Genomic DNA, 18,025 nt, shown 5'->3' on the forward strand with positions numbered 1-18,025 from the left:
GTGGATTATTACAGAGACTATACAGGGCGGCGCGGAGAGGGAAATGCAGCCCGAGGAGGGGGAGCCTTATGCTGGAACTCTGGTGCACGACATATGTAGACCAGGCTCTGGGCTTTTGGAACACCCCTCCCAGAAATACCACTCCCCTCCTGACTACCACAGAGGGTGGCAACGAGGGACTTGGACCAATGGCTCTCAGCCGACCACAGGGAAAGGTACATGGTGCAGTGCCAAGAGCACTGGGCTTGGAGCCAGGAAAGATTTGGGGCAAGTCACTACCTCAGTTTCCTCATCTGTGAAATGGGGATGATAATATAATAATAATATTAACAATAACAACTTTATATAGCATCTTAAAACCTGCCATTCTTCTATCTACATTATCACGTTTGATCCTTACATCCGACCTATGAAGCAGATGCTAAGGCATGTCCCCATTTAGTAGATGAGGAACTGGAGGTGCACAGCTGACCGCCCAGCTGTTCCAGCCACCCCGCTGGGTCCCTAGGACTCCTTACTCTGCCCCACCCCAGACCCATGATCTCATCGGTCACCAGATCCGGCAGCTTCTGTCTGCTCGGTACCTGCTGCATCGACCCCTGTCTCTCTGCTCACACCCCTACCCCCCAGTTCCATTACTGAACCTCCCATCTGGACCCCTGCAGTCGCCTCCTGACGAGCCTGCCTGGATCCATCCTCCACTGAGCTTTATTCCACAGCAACGTCGCTCCTCTTCTCAAGCAGCTCCGGGGCCCCCTATTGTGTCTGGTCAAATGCAGACCCCTCTGCCTGGCATTTAAAGCTCCCACCACCACCGCTGTGTTCGGCTTTTCTTTCCAAGCCGACTCCACACCACGCCCGGTCATACACAGGCATCCTACTCCAGGCAGCCCGCCGATGCCTCCTTCCTGCGGGTCAGACGTGGTGCTCAGTGTCCCCCCAGCGCACCAACGCTCCTTTCCTTTCCCTGGGATTGTTGGCATCCCTAGCTCCCTTCAAGGCTCCTCTCACATGCCCCCTCCTACAGGAGGGCCTCCCAGGGTTGGGCCCTTCAAAGACAGGGATCCCCCTGGGGAGCTCTGCTTCTGAGGGACTCGGCTAGGCGGGACTTCCTTGTACATTCAGACAAAAGCCTTGAGAAAGGAGGTAGGGACATGGAGCTCTCAGTAAGGTAACTGAATGCGCATATCTCTGGATTGGACCCTATCTTGTATTTCCTTATCTGTGTCCTCCTTGTATCCCTCCAATAGAATGTAAGTTCCGTGGGGGCAGGGATCAGCTCACTCTTGTCTCTATATGCAGTGCCGGGCAGAGTGTCTCACATGTAATAACAATATGCTGTTTTAAGCTTCTCATTTGGTCCTCACAACAGCCCTAGGAGGGAGGCATTATTATTAATATCCCCATTTTGCATCTGTGGAAGCTAAGGCTGAGAAAGATTAAGTGACTTGCCAAGGGTCACACAGATAGGAAGTATCTGAGGCAGAGATTTGACCCCAGGGCATCCTGACTCCAGGCCCAGAGCTCTATCCACTGCACCGCCCTGCTGCCTCAGTGTTAGCAGGCTATTCTTGATGATTGACCCATTGTAGCACTAGCTGGGGGGCCTCAGCGGAAACAGAAGCAGGCTGGGAAACAGGAGAACTGGGTCTTGCTCTGTCCGACACTACCTGTGCTATTGCACTGGACAGTCACTGATCACGGCCCCTCCCACCCCCTACTGCCTCCAGAGTTCTCTGCCTCTAACTCCAAGAAAGAGGGGATGGGTCCTCACCCTATGAGGGGCCTAGAACCAGGTGACAGTCTGACGCAAGGATGTTAGGGCTGCAGGATGGGACTGGTGACTCGGCTTACCTTGGGTTGTCTTCATGTTCTCCAGGATGTCAAAAGCAGATAATTAAGAGTCATGCCTGTGTCAATAAACAGACAAAAGTTCATTGTTTAGGTTCAGAATACATGATTAGGAATAATAGCAATATTTAGCATTTACATAGTTCTTCAAGGTTTGCAAAACACTTTACGTGCCTTATCTCACTTGATTCTCACAACAATTCTGGGAGGAGCTATAATTACCCACTTTGGCAGATGGGGAAACCAGGGCTGAGAGAGGTTTGTGTGAAGCACCCAGGGTCACCCAGCTGGTAACTGATGCAAGACGGGAGGAATGCAGGTCTTCTGGACTCCCGGTGCAAGGCTCTATTGACCAAGATCTGGCAATAAGGCCAGCCAGTCAAACCTGGGGCTCGAGGAGGAAGAAAATCCCACCAGGCCCCACTGGGCCCAGGTCCAGCAGCCCCACGGAGAAACGGAAGCAGGATCCAGGCTGCCTGCCAACCCTGCCTCTCTCTCCCTCTCCTCCTTCCAAATCTGGCTCAAAGCTGCCTTCCTCCTCCCTGGAAACGGAAGGTTCAGTGCCAGCAGTATCTGATCACTCCTCTGCTCAGCAGCCTCCTCCCCCTCTCCCTCCTCCTCCCCTTTCACACAGCACCCACTTGGGTGAGTTTTCCCATTCATTGCTTGGGGGACACGAGTCAACTCGTCCAAAACTGAACTCATCTTCCCTCCCAAACCTGCCTCTCCTCTTGACTTGCCCTTTTGGCTGATGTCACACCACCCTCCCAGGTGCCAGGCTTTAACTCTTTCCCCCCTCTCTTTCTGAACCTGGGAGCATGTTCAATTCTGTTGCTTCTCCCTCTGAAATCCATCTTGAATCCAGTCAGTTGGCTCCTTAGATGCCATCATTGATTTCCCATTACCTAAATTTAGAACCCTCTCTCAGCTCACTTAAACCATTAAAATTGTTTGCCAACTTCTCTCCCTGCCTCTGTGGGCTCCAACAGCTCATCCATCAATCAACAAGCATTTATTAAGCACTGACTGTGTGACAGGGACTGTTTCAGGCTCTGGGGATACAAAAGAAGGAAAACATTCTTTGTGTTTCCTCAGGAGGTTTGCACGGCCTCCTCTCCGATGAATCCTTCATGTGCTGCCAATTTAATCTTCCTGTGGCATCGACCTGCTCTTATCCCTTCTGTGTTCAAGACTTCATGGCCAATTGGATAAAATTTTTTTAAAAAAGCCCTCTGCCTGCATTCAGGGCTCCTCATTCAGACCCCTACCTAACCTTCCAGTCTTATTTCATGGGTCTAGCCAAATGGAAATGATTCCTTGTTCCCTAAATCCTTGTGGCCCTCTCCTGCTTTTCTGCCCAGTGGTGCAAACCATCCTTCTGTGCCTGGGATGGACTTCCCCCAGCCCCAACCTCCTCCTGTTGACTGCCTTCCTCCTCTTCTCCAAGGTCCCAATGAGAGGCCACTTCATCCTCCGTGATTCTCCCTCAAGCCACTCTGAGCTCTTTTATCAATCAACAAGCCTTCATTAAGTAGCTGCTATATCCCAGGTGCCAGACCTTAAGTCCCCTCTCTCTTTCTGAACCTGGGAGCACGTTCAATTCTGTTGCTTCACGCTCTGAAATGAAAATCTTGAATCCAATCTGTTCACTCCTGAGATGTCACCATTTATTTCCCATTACCCAAATTGAGAGCCCTCTCTCAGCTCACTTAAAGCATTAAAATTGTTTTCCAACTTCTCTCCCTGCCTCTGGTGGCTCTGTTTCCGGTGCAAAGACCAAACAAAACAGTCCCTGTCCTCAAGGAGCTTACATTCTAACTGAGAAGAAAACAGGCACACTCAGAGCAGAAACAAAGTAAGCTTAGAGAGGAAGGCACTAGCAGCTGGGGCCACAAAAAGTGTGCCTGAGGCGGTCCTTGAAGGGATGCTGGGATTCCATGGGGCAGAGATGGGGAGGGGGTCCCCTGCAGGTCTGGGAGAGCTAGTGAAAAGGACAGAGGTCAGAGGTGGCGGGCTGTATTTGAGGAACAGCAGACACTAGCCTGGCTGGACCACAGAATCCATGGAGGGGAATGATGGGTAAGAGGGCTGGACAGACCTAATGGAATCAGGAGGTGAAGAGCTTTAAATAGAGGAGCACATGCATGTTTAACCACTTTCTAATCTGGACTACAGTTATTTGTGTCTGTCTCACTCTCCTAGATTAAAAACTCCTTGAGGGCAAAGATTCTATCTTCTCCATCTCTGCATCCACAGGCCCAGCAGAGTCCTATGCATCTAGCAGGTACTTAGAAAGTTTGCGGAATTGAACAACCTAACATCCTTAGGACTGTATCATGTCCCCTCTCCTCACCATCCCAGTGACCTGTACGTAGAGGACTACATTTCACAGAATGAGGGGCCAATCTTTGCTGTTAACAGATTTCCTAAGGCATGGAAGGAGGGGCTGGGGAAGCAGGAAAGCATGAGGACTCCGGCACTTACAACCACTAAATTGGTGCTCACAACTGGGGAACAAGCCCCCCAGGTCTTGTGTAGGTGACACAATGCAGAGGAAGGCAATGAGGTCCCTGCCTTTGGAGAGCTCCCAGCAGGAAGGGGGAAAACAAGAGTGGTAAAGGTTCCTTACAGCCCTCATCTCCTGCCTGGACATTTCCACTGGCTATCTCAGGCATCTGGAAGGTTCTTCCTCCTAGTGTCCACTCTTAGCTTCCCTTAAGGTTCAGCTAAAGTCTCACCTTGGACAAGAAGTCTCCTTAATCTGAGTGCCTTCCTTCAGAAATTCTTTCCAATATACCCCGTAGAGATCTTGCATGTACCAAGCTGTTTGCACGTCATCTTCCCCATCCGACCATGAGCCCCTTGGGAACGGGGGTTTTGGTTTGTGCATTTCTCCACATCCCCAATAATTAGCACAGTCCTTGGCACATGGGAGGCTTTTCCAAAGTCCAGAATTGTCAGGTCAAGGAGAAAATACTACAAGCAGCCAGAAAGAAACAGTTTAAATATTGTGGAACCACAATCAGAATTATGAAGGATTTAGCAGCTTCTACATTAAAGGATTGGAGGGCCTGGAATATGATATTCCGGAAGGCAAATGAGCTTGGATTACAACCAAGAATCAACTATTCAGCAAAATCGAGTATAATCTTTTAGGGGAAAAGATGGATATTCAATGAAATAGGGGACTCTCAACCATTCCTGATGAGAAATACCAGAGCTGAACAGAAAATTCTATCTTCAAATACAACACTCAAGAGAAGCATAAAAATGTAAATGGGAAAGAAAAAAAACCCAGGTTATCCAATCAAGATAAACTGTTTACATCCCTACATGGGAAGATGATACTTGTAACTCCTTCAAACTGTATCTTTATTATGGCATTTAGAAGAGGTATACACGAACAGAGGGCGAAGTATAAATTAACTTTGACGTGATAATAAAAATAATTAATTAAGGGGTACGGAAAAAAAGGATAGTACTAGGAGAAGAGGAAAGGAGGAGGCAGAATAGGGTAAATTACATCACAGGAAGAGGTGCAAAGATCTATTATGGTAGAGGGAAAGAAGGGAGGGTGTCAAGCATTGTTTGAACCTTCCTCTCATCCAGTTTGGCACACAGGAGACATTTAATAAATGTTTTGGGGCTTAAGTTGACTTGCAAGCAAAGAAAGCTACCCTAGCACCAGCTGAGCACTGTGCTTAACTGTTCTGGATCCCAGGGGCCCATTAATGAAAGGCAAGATCTGGCCCCACGAAGGGTAACATTAATTGGGGAAACATGATGAACTGTGCTAACCGCCAGGAAAGGTCTGGGTGGCAAAGGGAAGGCTGTCCTGGAGAAGAAGTCAGACCTGTTGCACATCACTGACTGTATACCTGAATAAACTGATAAGATTGGGGTGAAGATAAGGATGTCCCATATGCCAGCATCTGGCTTCCCATCACCTGCAACCTCTCTCCCTCCCAGGAGGATTCCTTCCAGGTGTCTGCCATCTTCTTCTTCTCTAAGCCTCAGTTATCTCTCTGCTTACCATTTTCCCATTGTGATTGTGTCCATCATATTCCAAGTCACTCACTGTGCGCCCCCCCCCATCCACCTCCCTCCCAAAATCCAGGCTTCCTGCTCCCTGGCCTTAGGTGTGTCCGGGCTATAGCAATCAGGGCTGTGGCTCTCTTCCTTCTTAGGATCATGTCCCAGCGCATCTGGGGTGGGGTGGGGGGAGGGGGGAGGACTGTGGGAAAAGGGGTTCTGTAGTATCCTCAGAAAGGGTGAAATCAATGGAGTCACAGTGTCTTTTGACTGGTAACTCCACAGCATCCATGTGCAATCAGTGCTCCAGTCCATTTGACCTCCACCACATTCTCACTGCTGCCACCTTAAGTCGAGCAATCATCACCTCCACCAGGACTACTTCACCTGCCTTGTAACTGGGCTGATTCTAGTTTGTCCCCTAGCCACCCCGCGCCCTCCCCCCACCCCAGCCCCCCGTCCTACAAAGGCAGGACATTAATCATTCCAATGCTCACCTTGAATCAAGCTGCTGGCCAACTCAAAAGCCTTCTTCCATGGTTCCCCATTACTTACAGAATTAAAGTTCAACTTCCTTAGGCTGGCATTCAAAGTCCTCCATAAGATAGCTCCAACTCACCTTTCCAGCCTTCCCTCCCACTTCCCTCCCACACTCTGCTCTCATTGTTCCTCCAAACCTATCCCTGTGAGCCTTTGCAGAGTCTGTCTGTTGTCTGTTTCTCCCTCTCCCTCTCTCCCCCTCTCTCTCCTTCTATCTCTTCTTCCCTCTCCCTGTCCCTTACCCTCTCTCTGTCTCCCTACATCCCCCAATGGCCCCTCAATCCCAATCCCTAACAACTGAATTCTACTTAGCCTTCCAAGCCCACTTTTAATGTCAGTGAACTCTCATCAGGTTTTGTTTATGCTTCTCTAATGGCCCCTAATAATAATGTAATAATAGATAGCATTTATAGAGCGCTTTAAAGTTTGCAAAGCATTTTGTAACTATCTCATTGGTGCCTTACGACCACCCTGGGAGGTAGGTGCTATCATTTTCCCATTTTACAGATGAGGAAACTGAGACAGACTGAGGTAAATGATTTGCCCCTGACTACACAGGTTGGAAGTCTCTGAGGTTGGATTTGAACTCAGGTCATCCTGACTTCAGGTAAAGAACTATTCGTTGCACTGCTTCTACCTGCCCAGCCAGCCCAGGATTACTGTTATATGTACTTGTGTTAACCCACACGCTAGACTGTATACTCCTTGAGGGCAGGGATTGAATCTCATTCTTCTCTATCTTCCCCTGAGTAACCTAACATGTAATTAAGTGCTAAGTGGGCAGTTAGGTGGTACAGGGATAGAGGCTAGACCTGGAGTGAGGAAGACCTGAATTAAAATCCAGTCTCAGACACTTCCCAGTTGGATGACCTTGGGTAAGTCATTTAACCCTGTTTGCCTCAGTTTCCTCATCTGTAAAATGAGCTAGAGAAGGAAATGGCTAACCACTCTAGTATCTCTGCCAAGAAAACCTCAAATGGGGTCCTGGAGAATCAGAAATGACTGAAATGACTGAAGAACAACAAAAAAGTGCTAAGTAACTGAGTGGGCACCCTCTCCAGGTGCCTCAAGAGCTTGTCAAATGGTTTGAGATTGGAGGTTTACTCTCAGGCTGATTTCCCCTCTCCTGGTTCCCCACTTTCCCTGCACATTTCCATACCATGCCACCCAAGTGCTGTTTGCTAAAAAAGATTTTAAAAATAACAAAAAACTCATTTTAGCATTTAGCATTATCTGGAACAAAATATAATAACAGAATGAACTCCAAAATGCAAAAGAAATGGCTTGGGAATGATCTTGAGGGATTGTCCAAATCCGTGCTCTCTGGCTTTGCTCTGTCCACCTCTCTGACCCTTAACACTCGGAGCTGACCCCGATACTGGCAAACTGAGGTCAGGGACCCCCCTGCTAATTGCTTGTTAGTAAACAATAATTCATTACTGATTAAAATCTACTCCTCCAGAAAATCTTCATAGATTAACTTCACCCACCACAATCATTCCTCTGCTTCATCTTCTTACACAACAAGCATTTGAATTTGTTGCTATATGATTCGGTCGGTATGGGGTGTGTGTGAGTGTGTGTGTGTGAGTGAGTGTGTGTGTGTGTGTGTGTGTGTGTGTGTGGTTGTGTGTGTGTGTGTGTGTGGCCTGCAAGCAGGGGTCATTTCTTTTTTTTTATTTAATTTTTTTTATTTTTTCCATATGCTTTTGAGTTGAAAATTTTTCTCCCTTTTCCTCCCCCCAACCCTCCCCAAGACGTCACACAATCTGATATAGGCTTTACATTTACATACCCATTAAACATATTTTCACATTAGTGAAGTTGTAAGTGAAAATTAAAACCAATAGGAGGAACCATCAGAAAGAGGAAACAAAACTCAACAGAAGGTAAAAATAAGTGATAGTGATTCGACTTCCATAGTTCTTTCTTTGGATGTGACAGCTTTCCATCCCGAGGCCTCTGGAATGTCTTAGATCCTCATAATGCTGAGAAAGGTTCAGTTTAACAATCTTAGTCATTGCATAATGTGGCTGTTATTGTGTACAAAGTCCTCTTGGTTCTGCTCACTTCACTCAGCATCAGACCATATAAGTCTTTCCAGGTTTTTCTGAAGTCAGCCTGCTCATCATTTCTTACAGCACAATAGCATTCCATTACATTCATATACCACAACTTGCTCAGCCATTCCCCAATGATGGGCATCCTCTCAATTTCCAATTCTTTGCCACCACAAAAAGAGCTGCGATGACTATTTTTGTACATGTGGGCCCTTTTCCCATTTGTTTGATCTCTTTGGGATATAGCCCTAGAAGTGTTATTGCTGGATCAAAGGGTATGCACATTTTTGTAGCCCTTTGGGCATAGTTCCAAATTGTTCTCCAAAATGACTGGATCATTTCACAACTCCACCAACAATGTATTAGTGTTCCAATTTTCCCACATCTCTCCAACATTTATCATTTTCCTGTTTTGTCATGTTGGCCAATCTGATAGGTGTGATGTGGTACCTCAGAGTTGTTTTGATTTGCATTTCTCTAATCAATAACGATTTAGAGCATTTTTTCATATGACTATAGATGGCTTTAATTTCTTCATCTGAGAACTGTCTGTTCATATCCTTTGACCATTTATCAATTGGGGAATGGCTTGTGTTCTTATAAATTTGTCTTAATTCTCTATATATTTTAGAAATGAGGCCTTTATCAGAGAGACTGGTTGTAAAAATTCTTTCCCAATTTTCTACCTTCCTTCTAATCTTAGTTGCATTGGCTTTGTTTGTGCAAAAACTTTTCAATTTAATGTAATCAAAATTATCCATTTTGCTTTTCATAATGTTCTCTATCTCCTGTTTGGTCATGAATTCTTCTGTTCTCCATAGATCTGATAGGTAAACTATTCCTTGTTCTCCCAGTTTACTTATGGTATCAGCCTTTATATCTAAGTCCTGAACCCATTTTGACTTTATTTTGGTATATGGTGTGAGATTTGGGTCTATGCCTAGTTTCTGCCATACTCTTTTCCAGTTTTCCCAGCAGTTTTTTTCAAAGAGTGGGTTCTTATCCCAGAAGCTGGGGTCTTTGGGTTTATCAAATAATAGATTACTATAGTCATTGACTACTGTGTCTTGCATATTTAACCTATTCCACTGATCCACCTCCCTATTTCTTAGCCAGTACCAAGCAGTTTTGATGATTGCTGCTTTATAATACAATTTAAGATCTGGAATTGCTAGGCCACCTTCCCCTGCATTTCTTTTCATTAGTTCCTTTGATATTCTGGACCTTTTGTTTTTCCAAATGAATCTTGTTATTATTTTTTCTAACTCTATAAAATAATTTTTTGGTAGTTTGATTGGTATGGCACTGAATAAGTAAATTAGCTTAGGTAGGATTGTCATTTTTATTATATTAGCTCGGCCTACCCATGAGCAACTGATGTTTTTCCAATTATTTAGATCTGATTTTATTTGTGTGAAAAGTGTTTTGTAATTGTGTTCATAGAGTTCCTGGGTTTGTTTCGGGAGGTAGACTCCTAAATATTTTATAATGTCTACAGTAAGTTTAAATGGGATTTCTCTTTCTATCTCTTGCTGTTGGGCTTTGTTGGTAATATATAGAAATGCTGATGATTTATGTGGGTTTATTTTATAGCCTGCAACTTTGCTAAAGTTGTTTATTATTTCAAGTAGTTTTTTACTTGATTCTCTAGGATTCTCTAAGCACATCATCATGTCATCTGCAAAGAGTGATAGCTTTGTTTCTTCTTTGCCTATTCTAATGCCTTCAATTTCTTTTTCTTCTCTTATTGCTAAAGGTAAGGTTTCCAGTACAATACTGAATAACAGTGGTGATAATGGACATCCTTGTTTCACCCCCGATCTTATTGAAAATGCTTCTAGCCTGTCCCCATTACATATAATGCTTGCTGAAGGTTTTAGATATATGCTATTTATTATTTTAAGGAAGACTCCATTCATACCTATGCTTTCTAGTGTAAGCAGGGGTCATTTCTATTGCTTTAGGTGCTCTCCAGCCCTGTCTGAGGGTGTTTTGCACACAACAGGTTAGCACTGCTTGAATACAAAAGGATCCCAGATCCCTGGTGGTCCTCGGGGACAGGATGCTGAGGACCTGGAGGTGAAAGTGGAGCCAAGAGGCTTTAAGTCTTGGGGGAACTAGAGATCAGTCAGTAAGCATTTATTCAGCCTGTACCGGCTCACCAGGTACCATCCTAGGCCCTGGAGATGCTAAGACATAGACTAAAGCAATCCCTCCTCTGAAGGGGCTTGGATTCTAATGAGGAGGAAGAAAACAAGGCCATACAAAATAATTCCACCTCTGACTGTGTGACTTTGGGCAAGTCCCTCTGCCTCTCAGCCCTCTGGGCAACCTTCTAAGATGTGGGTCCACCACCTTTTTGTGTCCTGGACCCCTGCAGCAGTCTGCTGAAGCCTAGGGACCCTTTTCAGAATCTTATTCTTAGACACACAAAAACTCACAGGATGACCAAGGAAATCGATTCTGTTGACCTATAGTTACTAAAATATTTTCTTATAAAAACAAGATCAGGGAAACAAGATAAAGAAAGCTTGCCTACAACTACATAATTCAGAGAAGGTGGAAGCCTGCACTGGGAGAAGGACTGTTCCCTATAGCAATGAAATCACAGGTTTCAGTGCTCTCCATCCCCACAGCATAAACAGCTCACTACACGGTAATTCGGGAGGGAGGTCCCTAGGGTGGGAGGTGAGGGAAGGCTGCAGGTAGAAAGAAGGTGGTCTTTGAGGAGCGGGACTCTGAAGCAGAGGTGATGAGGGAACAACTGTGGGGCCAGAAGGACGAGAGAGAGGACAGTTTGGCTGGATCTCAGAGCATGGGATGCAGAGCAATGTCTCTTCAATTACAGCTGAGATTCAACAAGAAAAACCTCAATGATGCCCCCACCTAGTAAAATATCCGTACGGGGTTTTACAGTTGCATCAGACTAAGGCCGAAGAGCAGGTTTCTCAGATAAGGTCTTGGTTTGCTCGGGAAGCCCTCGCTGCATTTTCTAGTACCTCCCAGTTATGCTTGTAACCAGTTAAACCACACCTAGCTTTCGGTGGAGGCGGGCTGCTCGATTAGGAGTGATGTTTTGTCACCTACTAAGGACTGACCCCAGTTGGGGGTGGAGAAGGAGTGGTTTATCTAAATGGAGAAGGTTATGAGAGTTTAAGATATCTGCTTCCTCTCCTCTTGGTAAGTGCTCCTACCAAGGGGTAGGTCTGGTCCTTCTTTCTTCTCCTATCTCGTGTTCCCCTATTCCTTATTTCAGAGCGCAATGACAATTGTCTACAAAGGTCTGACCGATTCTCGGGTGAAAGGCAGGATATTTGCATCTGGAAAGAAAGGACCACAGAGGTTGAGTCCAATCTGGGTAATCTCCTCAGCTTCCAGGGTTTCAATCATCATCTTTATACAGATGACCCTCAGATCTACTCGTCCTCCAAACTCACGTCTCCAACTGCCTTTTGGGCAAGAAAGACATCTCAAACCCAACCGACGTCATTATGTTTCTCCTCCCACTCCCGTCACCCCCCAAACCTCTGTCACAGACACTACCATCCACCCATTCCCCCAGGCTCCTGGCTCTTTTACCAATTCCTTCCCCGCCTCCATATCTAATCAATTACCAAGTCCTGTCAATTCTGCCATCTCTTGTATACACCCCCCTCTCTCCTATGATAACTGCCCCGACTCTGGTGCAAGCCCTCACCACCTCACATCTGGACTGTTGCAATAGCTGCTGGCCGGGGTGGGGGCAGGGGGCCTGCCTGCCTCCAGTCTCTCCCCACTTCCACCTGTCTTCAACTCAGCTGTCAGATGGCTCTTCCTAAAGTGCAGGTCTGACCCTGTCACTCATCACCTCAAAAACCCCCAGTGGCTCTCTATTGCCTCCAGGATCAAATAGAAAATGCAGAGGCTTTCAAAGCTCTTCATAACCTGTCTGCTTTTCCAGTCTTCTTATATCTTATTCCCCTCCATATAATCTGAGATGTAGTGACTGGACTCCTTGCTGTTCCTCACACAAGACACTCCATCTACCAACTTGGAGTATTTTCATTGGCTGTCCTCCAGGACTAGAGCTCTCTCCCTCCCCGTGTCTGCCTCCTGGCTTCCCAAAAGTCTCAGCTGAAGTCGCACCTTCTGCAAGACTTCTCAGGTCCGCCTTCATCCTAGCGCCTTCCTCTGAGATTACCCCGTATTCACCTCGTATGTACCTTATTTGTACATAATGCTTTGCATGTTGTCACTCCCATTAGACTGTGAGCTCCTTAGGAGCAAGGACTGGCTCCCCAGTGCCTAGCACACTGCCTAGCACATAGTAGGTGCTTCTTAAATGCCAGCTGATTAGTCAACAATTGTTGTTTTACAGATGAGAAAACAAGTCATAGGTAGTAAGGTGCAGAGGTGGCATGGTTTTTTTTTCAGAGGAGGAATTTTAACCCAGATTCTCTGAACTCCATTTAGCTTCAGATGCTAAGTGAGAATGTCTTGGGACTTGGCACAAAGATGCCTGAATGTTAATTAGGAGGAAAATATACAAGGACTGGGGGGAGAGGACATTTACATCATGGGAAGGAAATGAGAGACTTGGGTGGAGGAAGTCAAGGACTAGGGGGCAGGATAATTGGGTCCTAATACCAATCCCCGTGAATAACAGGTTTGCCTTGTCTTCATCCCATCCCCAAGTCTGTGAACAGCTCTATTGATGCCCTACCTTCCCAGTGCCTGGGGCAGCAGTGGGGTTGTGAAATCATTTGCAAATGGGTAACAGCATGGTATCCCCTCCCTGAGCCCAAGGGATGGGTGGTGGGACTTAGGGGTGAGTCAGTGGGGTGGGACCCCTAACTCTCTACACGTTCTTCTCCTGGGGGATATAAAGGACAAGGGCTGGGGCCACGCCTCAGAGCACCCCAAACCAGTCATCATGAAGGTCCCTGTCCTTTCTATCATTGTTCTGCTCTCTCTCCTGGCTGTCCAATCTGCCCAGGGGGCTGCCCTAGGAGACTCTCAGGTAAGCACATGGCTATTTTTTCTTATCCCCTCTATGAGGCCCCGTGCTATCTCTTCTTTGGCCGGGGGACAGTTGGCATCCATGGACTCCTGATTCATTTCTTACAATGGGTAATTCAGAGGCTGAATTAGTGAACTAGTGGCCAGGAGGGCTTAGGGCCAGGTGGGTGAGAGGAACAGCATATCTGGCTCTTGGTTGGGAAAGATGCCTATATTTCTGGGAAGGAGGACTGGATGTCTGTGTCCTGGGAAAAAAAGCAAGCACAGGCTGACTGAATGCCTGAGCTCCAAACGCCCATGTGCTACCACTTTCATCCCTGGGGCTCTTCATTTTGAAGTGCAGATGACATGGAGAGCCTAGGATCTGGGACAATCCTAAGTCCTCTATGGATGAAGGGGTGTGTGTATGTGTCTACATACATATACTATACATACACATATATACGTATAAATGTGTTTCTATATAGTTGTTTAATGTTGGCTTCATCAGAGAGAAAGAAGGGATAGTGGGGTTCTATCTTGTCTCTTGAGGGCAGAAGTCACTAGGTCATGATGGAAACTTAAAGTGTGTGATGCATGATGGGGAAGGGATGTACTGAAGCTCAAGGCAGACAGTACAGAGTGCATTGGGGTGGGAGGGAAAGCAATGTGAAGGAGTATAGAGAGATGAGGAATAGGGCCATAGATTTGGCACTGGAAAGGCTTCACCTCTGAGATCATAGAGTCCATTTTTCACAGAATGAGAGAGGTTGAGTGATTTTCCCATGGACACACAGTCAGTGTCTGGGACGAGATTTGAACTCAGGTCTTGTTGACTACAAGCCTACTGCACCATCTTGTGGAAGCCTGAAACATGACAGTCCCGGTTGGGAAAACCAGGCATCCTGACTCTAGGTTCTGAAGATTATCTGTTAAATAACATGAATTAGCTTTTCACGTGAAGATTTCTCTTTTCTTCTTGCCTACCAATGACTAGACTGGACAGCTGAAAATTCAGGAAGATATGGCCCCCAAATCCCCTTCTGGTCCCATTCTTGCTACTCACCAAACTCCCCATCTTCCCCTCCCTCCCATCCCCACCCCTCTTCCCCAGACCCAGCCACTAAGACAGAGAAGATAAACTGAGGCTCAGTAGAGATGGCTGGAAAATGGCAAAATCAAAACATTATTTAGGTCTTTCCTAAGTTCTAAAGAGGGAGAATAGGGTGGCAGAGACGATGATGATAATTTGGCTTTTTTCATTCTCTTCTCTACTTCTAGAGAGGGACCACTACGGCCAATTACGCAGAGAGATCTGAGGTAGGCAACTTTATTCCTTCTCCCTATTTCTTGCTCTTACCCTTCCTATGCCTTTGAACCCCCCTTTGACGTTCTTAACACCTCCATTTCTTCACCTAGAACTCGGACACCCAGTTCCTGAATGTGGACAGGTGGCGTTCTGTAAGTATGAGTTTTTGTCTCCCCATCAGGCAAGATTCTACACCCATATTAATTGACAAGCTCCTCTCCCAGACTCAAAAGTTGGATAACTTCATTGTGGGTTCGGGATACTTTGGTGAATGATCTCAGCTCCCTTCACTCAACTTCTCCTTCGGTGCAGGTGCTGGGGTAGGGGATGGCCCCCACCCCTTTCCTCATGCCTCACCTGCTCCTTCTGTCCCCTCTCCATACAGGCCTTCCAGTCCAAGGAGTTTCTAAACTGGCATGCCCTCTATGAGGTAAGTGCTTTGCCTCCGTGCCTCCTTTCAAGGAGGGGGGGGAACAGAAGATGCTGGTTCTCAAAATCCTCCCATGTTCTGGGATGGGCAATAAGGAAGATACCTTTTTTATATACATTCAACAAACCGTCCTGGCAGATCCTGTCCAACAAATTACCCTACAAAGCTACTGCCAAATGGAGGGGGGAGGGGAAGGGAGGATAGGGAGAGAGCCAGAAGAAGCAGAAGTGGTAGATTCATTCATAGAATTGCAGAATTCTCAACATAAGAGAGACTTCAGGGATCCTCCCACCCAGCTTCCTCACATGATGAGAAAAGTCAAGTTCATCGATGAAATGACTGGTGAAGTCCATGGTCACCCAGGTTCAGAAATCCTCAGGTTTAGAGTGGTAAACGACCCCCGAGGACATCCAGGAGTGTCCCAAGTTAGAGGACCTAAAGCTCAGGGAAGTTAGTGCCTTGTTTAGGGGCCCTCAAATAGTAAGTATCAGAGGCAGCATTTGAATCCAGGCTCTCTGAGGCCAGAGCCGCTGGTCACTCCTCAGTACCATCTTGCCTCAGTCGGTCTCCTCTGTTCTTTCCCCTACACCACCACTGCCATTCAATATTACCTAGAATGAAAATTTATATAAAGCATTTAGTAAATCCTAAAGCAGGATGTAATGTCAGCTAGTAAACAGTTACGGAGCATCTACGTCTCTTAGCCATGCTCACTCTTCCTGCCTTACTGCTCCCATGATACCTTCAGACTATTGGACCATAATCCATATTTTCTCCTTCCAGGCTATTAAAGAAAAACTCCCCTTCCTCAACTGGGACGCGCTCCCCAAGGTAAGAATGTGGGGGCACTGGGAGGGTCCAAAAGGTTTGGAGGAGATGGGGAGGAAGGGAGGCAGATAGGATAGATGCAGGGGAAGGTTCAGGAATGATTGCCTCCTGTTATCATATGTGGGAAATGGGAATTTGGCTACTGAAGTCCAGAGAAGGGTGGGACCTTGGACTCTTGGGCTTGAAATTCTTGTTCGATCTCACCAATCCCCTATCTGGGCCTCAGTTTCCTCCCAGAGGTATCCAGTTCCCTGGAACTCTGGGCCCCCATTTGATCATCTTTTCTCTCCTCTCTCTCCTCCCTCTTTCTAGTTGAAGGGAATGAGGAGTATAATTCCTGATGCCCAGTGATGCCCCACACTGACACTCTCATAACGAAGCCGTGATTTGCAACACCTAAACTACCCTGGAGAATTTAGGGGACTGATTTGAGATCTGCTTCGTGCCAGACATCTCCCCCTGCCCTTGCAGTTCAAATAAAGATAATTCCACCTGTGAAACCCTCCTGGGCTTCTCGGACCTTTTACTCCTTTGTTCAAGAATGGAGCCAGGAGAGAAGCTGAGGGGTCCAAGAAATCCAGCAGGCAAGGGAGCAGGAATCTGGAGTACTGAGGGTCAGGGAGAAGAGGAGTGCAGGCAGGAGGGAGAGGACTGGGGCCTGGAAAGCATGTGATGCTAGCAACTGCACGTCCATATGGCGCCTTTCTGATATCATTCTAGAGGACGGGATGGCCTGCACCTGCAAAGGTGGCGTAGGAGAGATCTGAAGTCCAGACAGAGCCTATTATACATTTCCTTATTCTCTGGACTCCCTTAAGCAAAGCAGCACATTCATTCAACAAACACATGCCGAGTCTCTGTGAAACAGTCTGAAATATACTGGAAGCAGTAAGGGTACAAGGCAAGGATGCAAAAGGGACTAAGGCTGTGTCCAAGTGCTCATTTTAAAAAACAGATTTTATTGGTATTTTCTTTTTGCATTGCTTACATTGCCCCCGTATCTTTTTTCCTCCCCACTCCTACAGAGCCATCCTCTGTACCAAATGAGAGAGAGAGAATTAAGAGACAAATATGTTCTGCAAAACCAATCCACAAATTAAAAAAAAAAACTTTTGTCATATATAATGTACAAACCCCTGCCTGTACAAAGGAGTAGGAGAGGTGAATTCTAACGCATCTTCTTTGGGACCAAGCCAAGCACTTATTAATACAATGTAGGCACAGTAATTTCCATCAGAGAGGTACAAATATAAGTTCAGTGAAATCACATGCATCATAAGAAAGGTACAGAGTGCTACCAACACTAGAGATAGAGTAAGGCTTTATCTGAGTGATCGACATAGAAGGGAAAATGGAGAAGGAAAGAGAACAATTTTAAATAGAGAATGATTTCAAATAAGCATTATGAATTGAATAATCATTATCCGTTACACTCTAGATTAGATGCCATAGAGACTAAGGCATTTAATGGATATTTACATTAAATGTCTAGGCATTGGTGGAGAACAGGAAGGAGTCTACTGGTAAATGTTTAACAATTGGCTCTGAGGTTGGGGGAGACATACCCATGACACACTTATGAGTTAAATCTGCATTCTTCACATTTTCTTCATCACGTCCTAGCCTAGAAAATCAACAAAACAATAAAGTAAGCCCTGATTTGTAGCGTTTGCCAGTTTCTAAGGGGTAAATGCTCATAGAGAAAATTTAACAATTGTCTCTGTTTCTCAAGCTATGGAACTGATGACTTCAGCACAATCCTGAGACCAGGATACATAAAATAATACAGGGTCTTTTCTCTTAAATAGAATAATGAGATTATATAATTGTTTTAGTTAGAAGGGACTTAAGAGTGACCTAGTCCAGCTCCTTCACTGTGTGTACAGCTGAATTTATGCCAAGTAATCTGATTCTGATCAGGGAAGCTTCCAGAGAGGAGATAAGTTTCTGATCTGGAAACTGGCAGGACAGAAACTGGTGTAGACGTTTGAGGAAAGC

General features: G+C 46.0%; 2 protein-coding genes across 6 annotated transcripts in view; one reads left to right on the forward strand and one right to left on the reverse strand.

The window, feature by feature from the left end:
* GAPDHS (glyceraldehyde-3-phosphate dehydrogenase, spermatogenic) overlaps nt 1–18,025 on the reverse strand; it is a 101,764-nt gene that overhangs the window by 66,993 nt on the left and 16,746 nt on the right. For 3 of the 5 annotated variants that reach the window (XM_078146348.1, XM_078146346.1, XM_078146347.1), the window contains exon 2: nt 1,855–1,910. In XM_078146348.1, coding sequence (XP_078002474.1) covers nt 1,855–1,870 — 16 coding nt within the window. In that variant the 5' untranslated portion in view covers nt 1,871–1,910. Of the gene's footprint in view, nt 1–1,854; nt 1,911–4,589; nt 4,828–17,592; nt 17,652–18,025 lie in introns of all 5 variants that reach the window. The other 2 variants (XM_078146349.1, XM_078146350.1) reach the window with 2 other exon arrangements.
* KRTDAP (keratinocyte differentiation associated protein) lies at nt 12,882–16,526 on the forward strand. The gene is made up of 6 exons (XM_020977840.2): nt 12,882–13,482; nt 14,742–14,780; nt 14,880–14,921; nt 15,155–15,199; nt 15,983–16,030; nt 16,340–16,526. Exons 1-6 carry the CDS (start codon nt 13,396–13,398, stop codon nt 16,376–16,378), a joined length of 300 nt encoding a protein of 99 aa, XP_020833499.1. The 5' UTR covers nt 12,882–13,395; the 3' UTR covers nt 16,379–16,526.

Source organism: Phascolarctos cinereus, unplaced genomic scaffold, assembly GCF_003287225.1.
Source record: "Phascolarctos cinereus isolate Bilbo 61053 unplaced genomic scaffold, phaCin_HiC Scaffold_726;HRSCAF=1367, whole genome shotgun sequence".
Lineage (NCBI taxonomy): Eukaryota > Metazoa > Chordata > Mammalia > Diprotodontia > Phascolarctidae > Phascolarctos > Phascolarctos cinereus.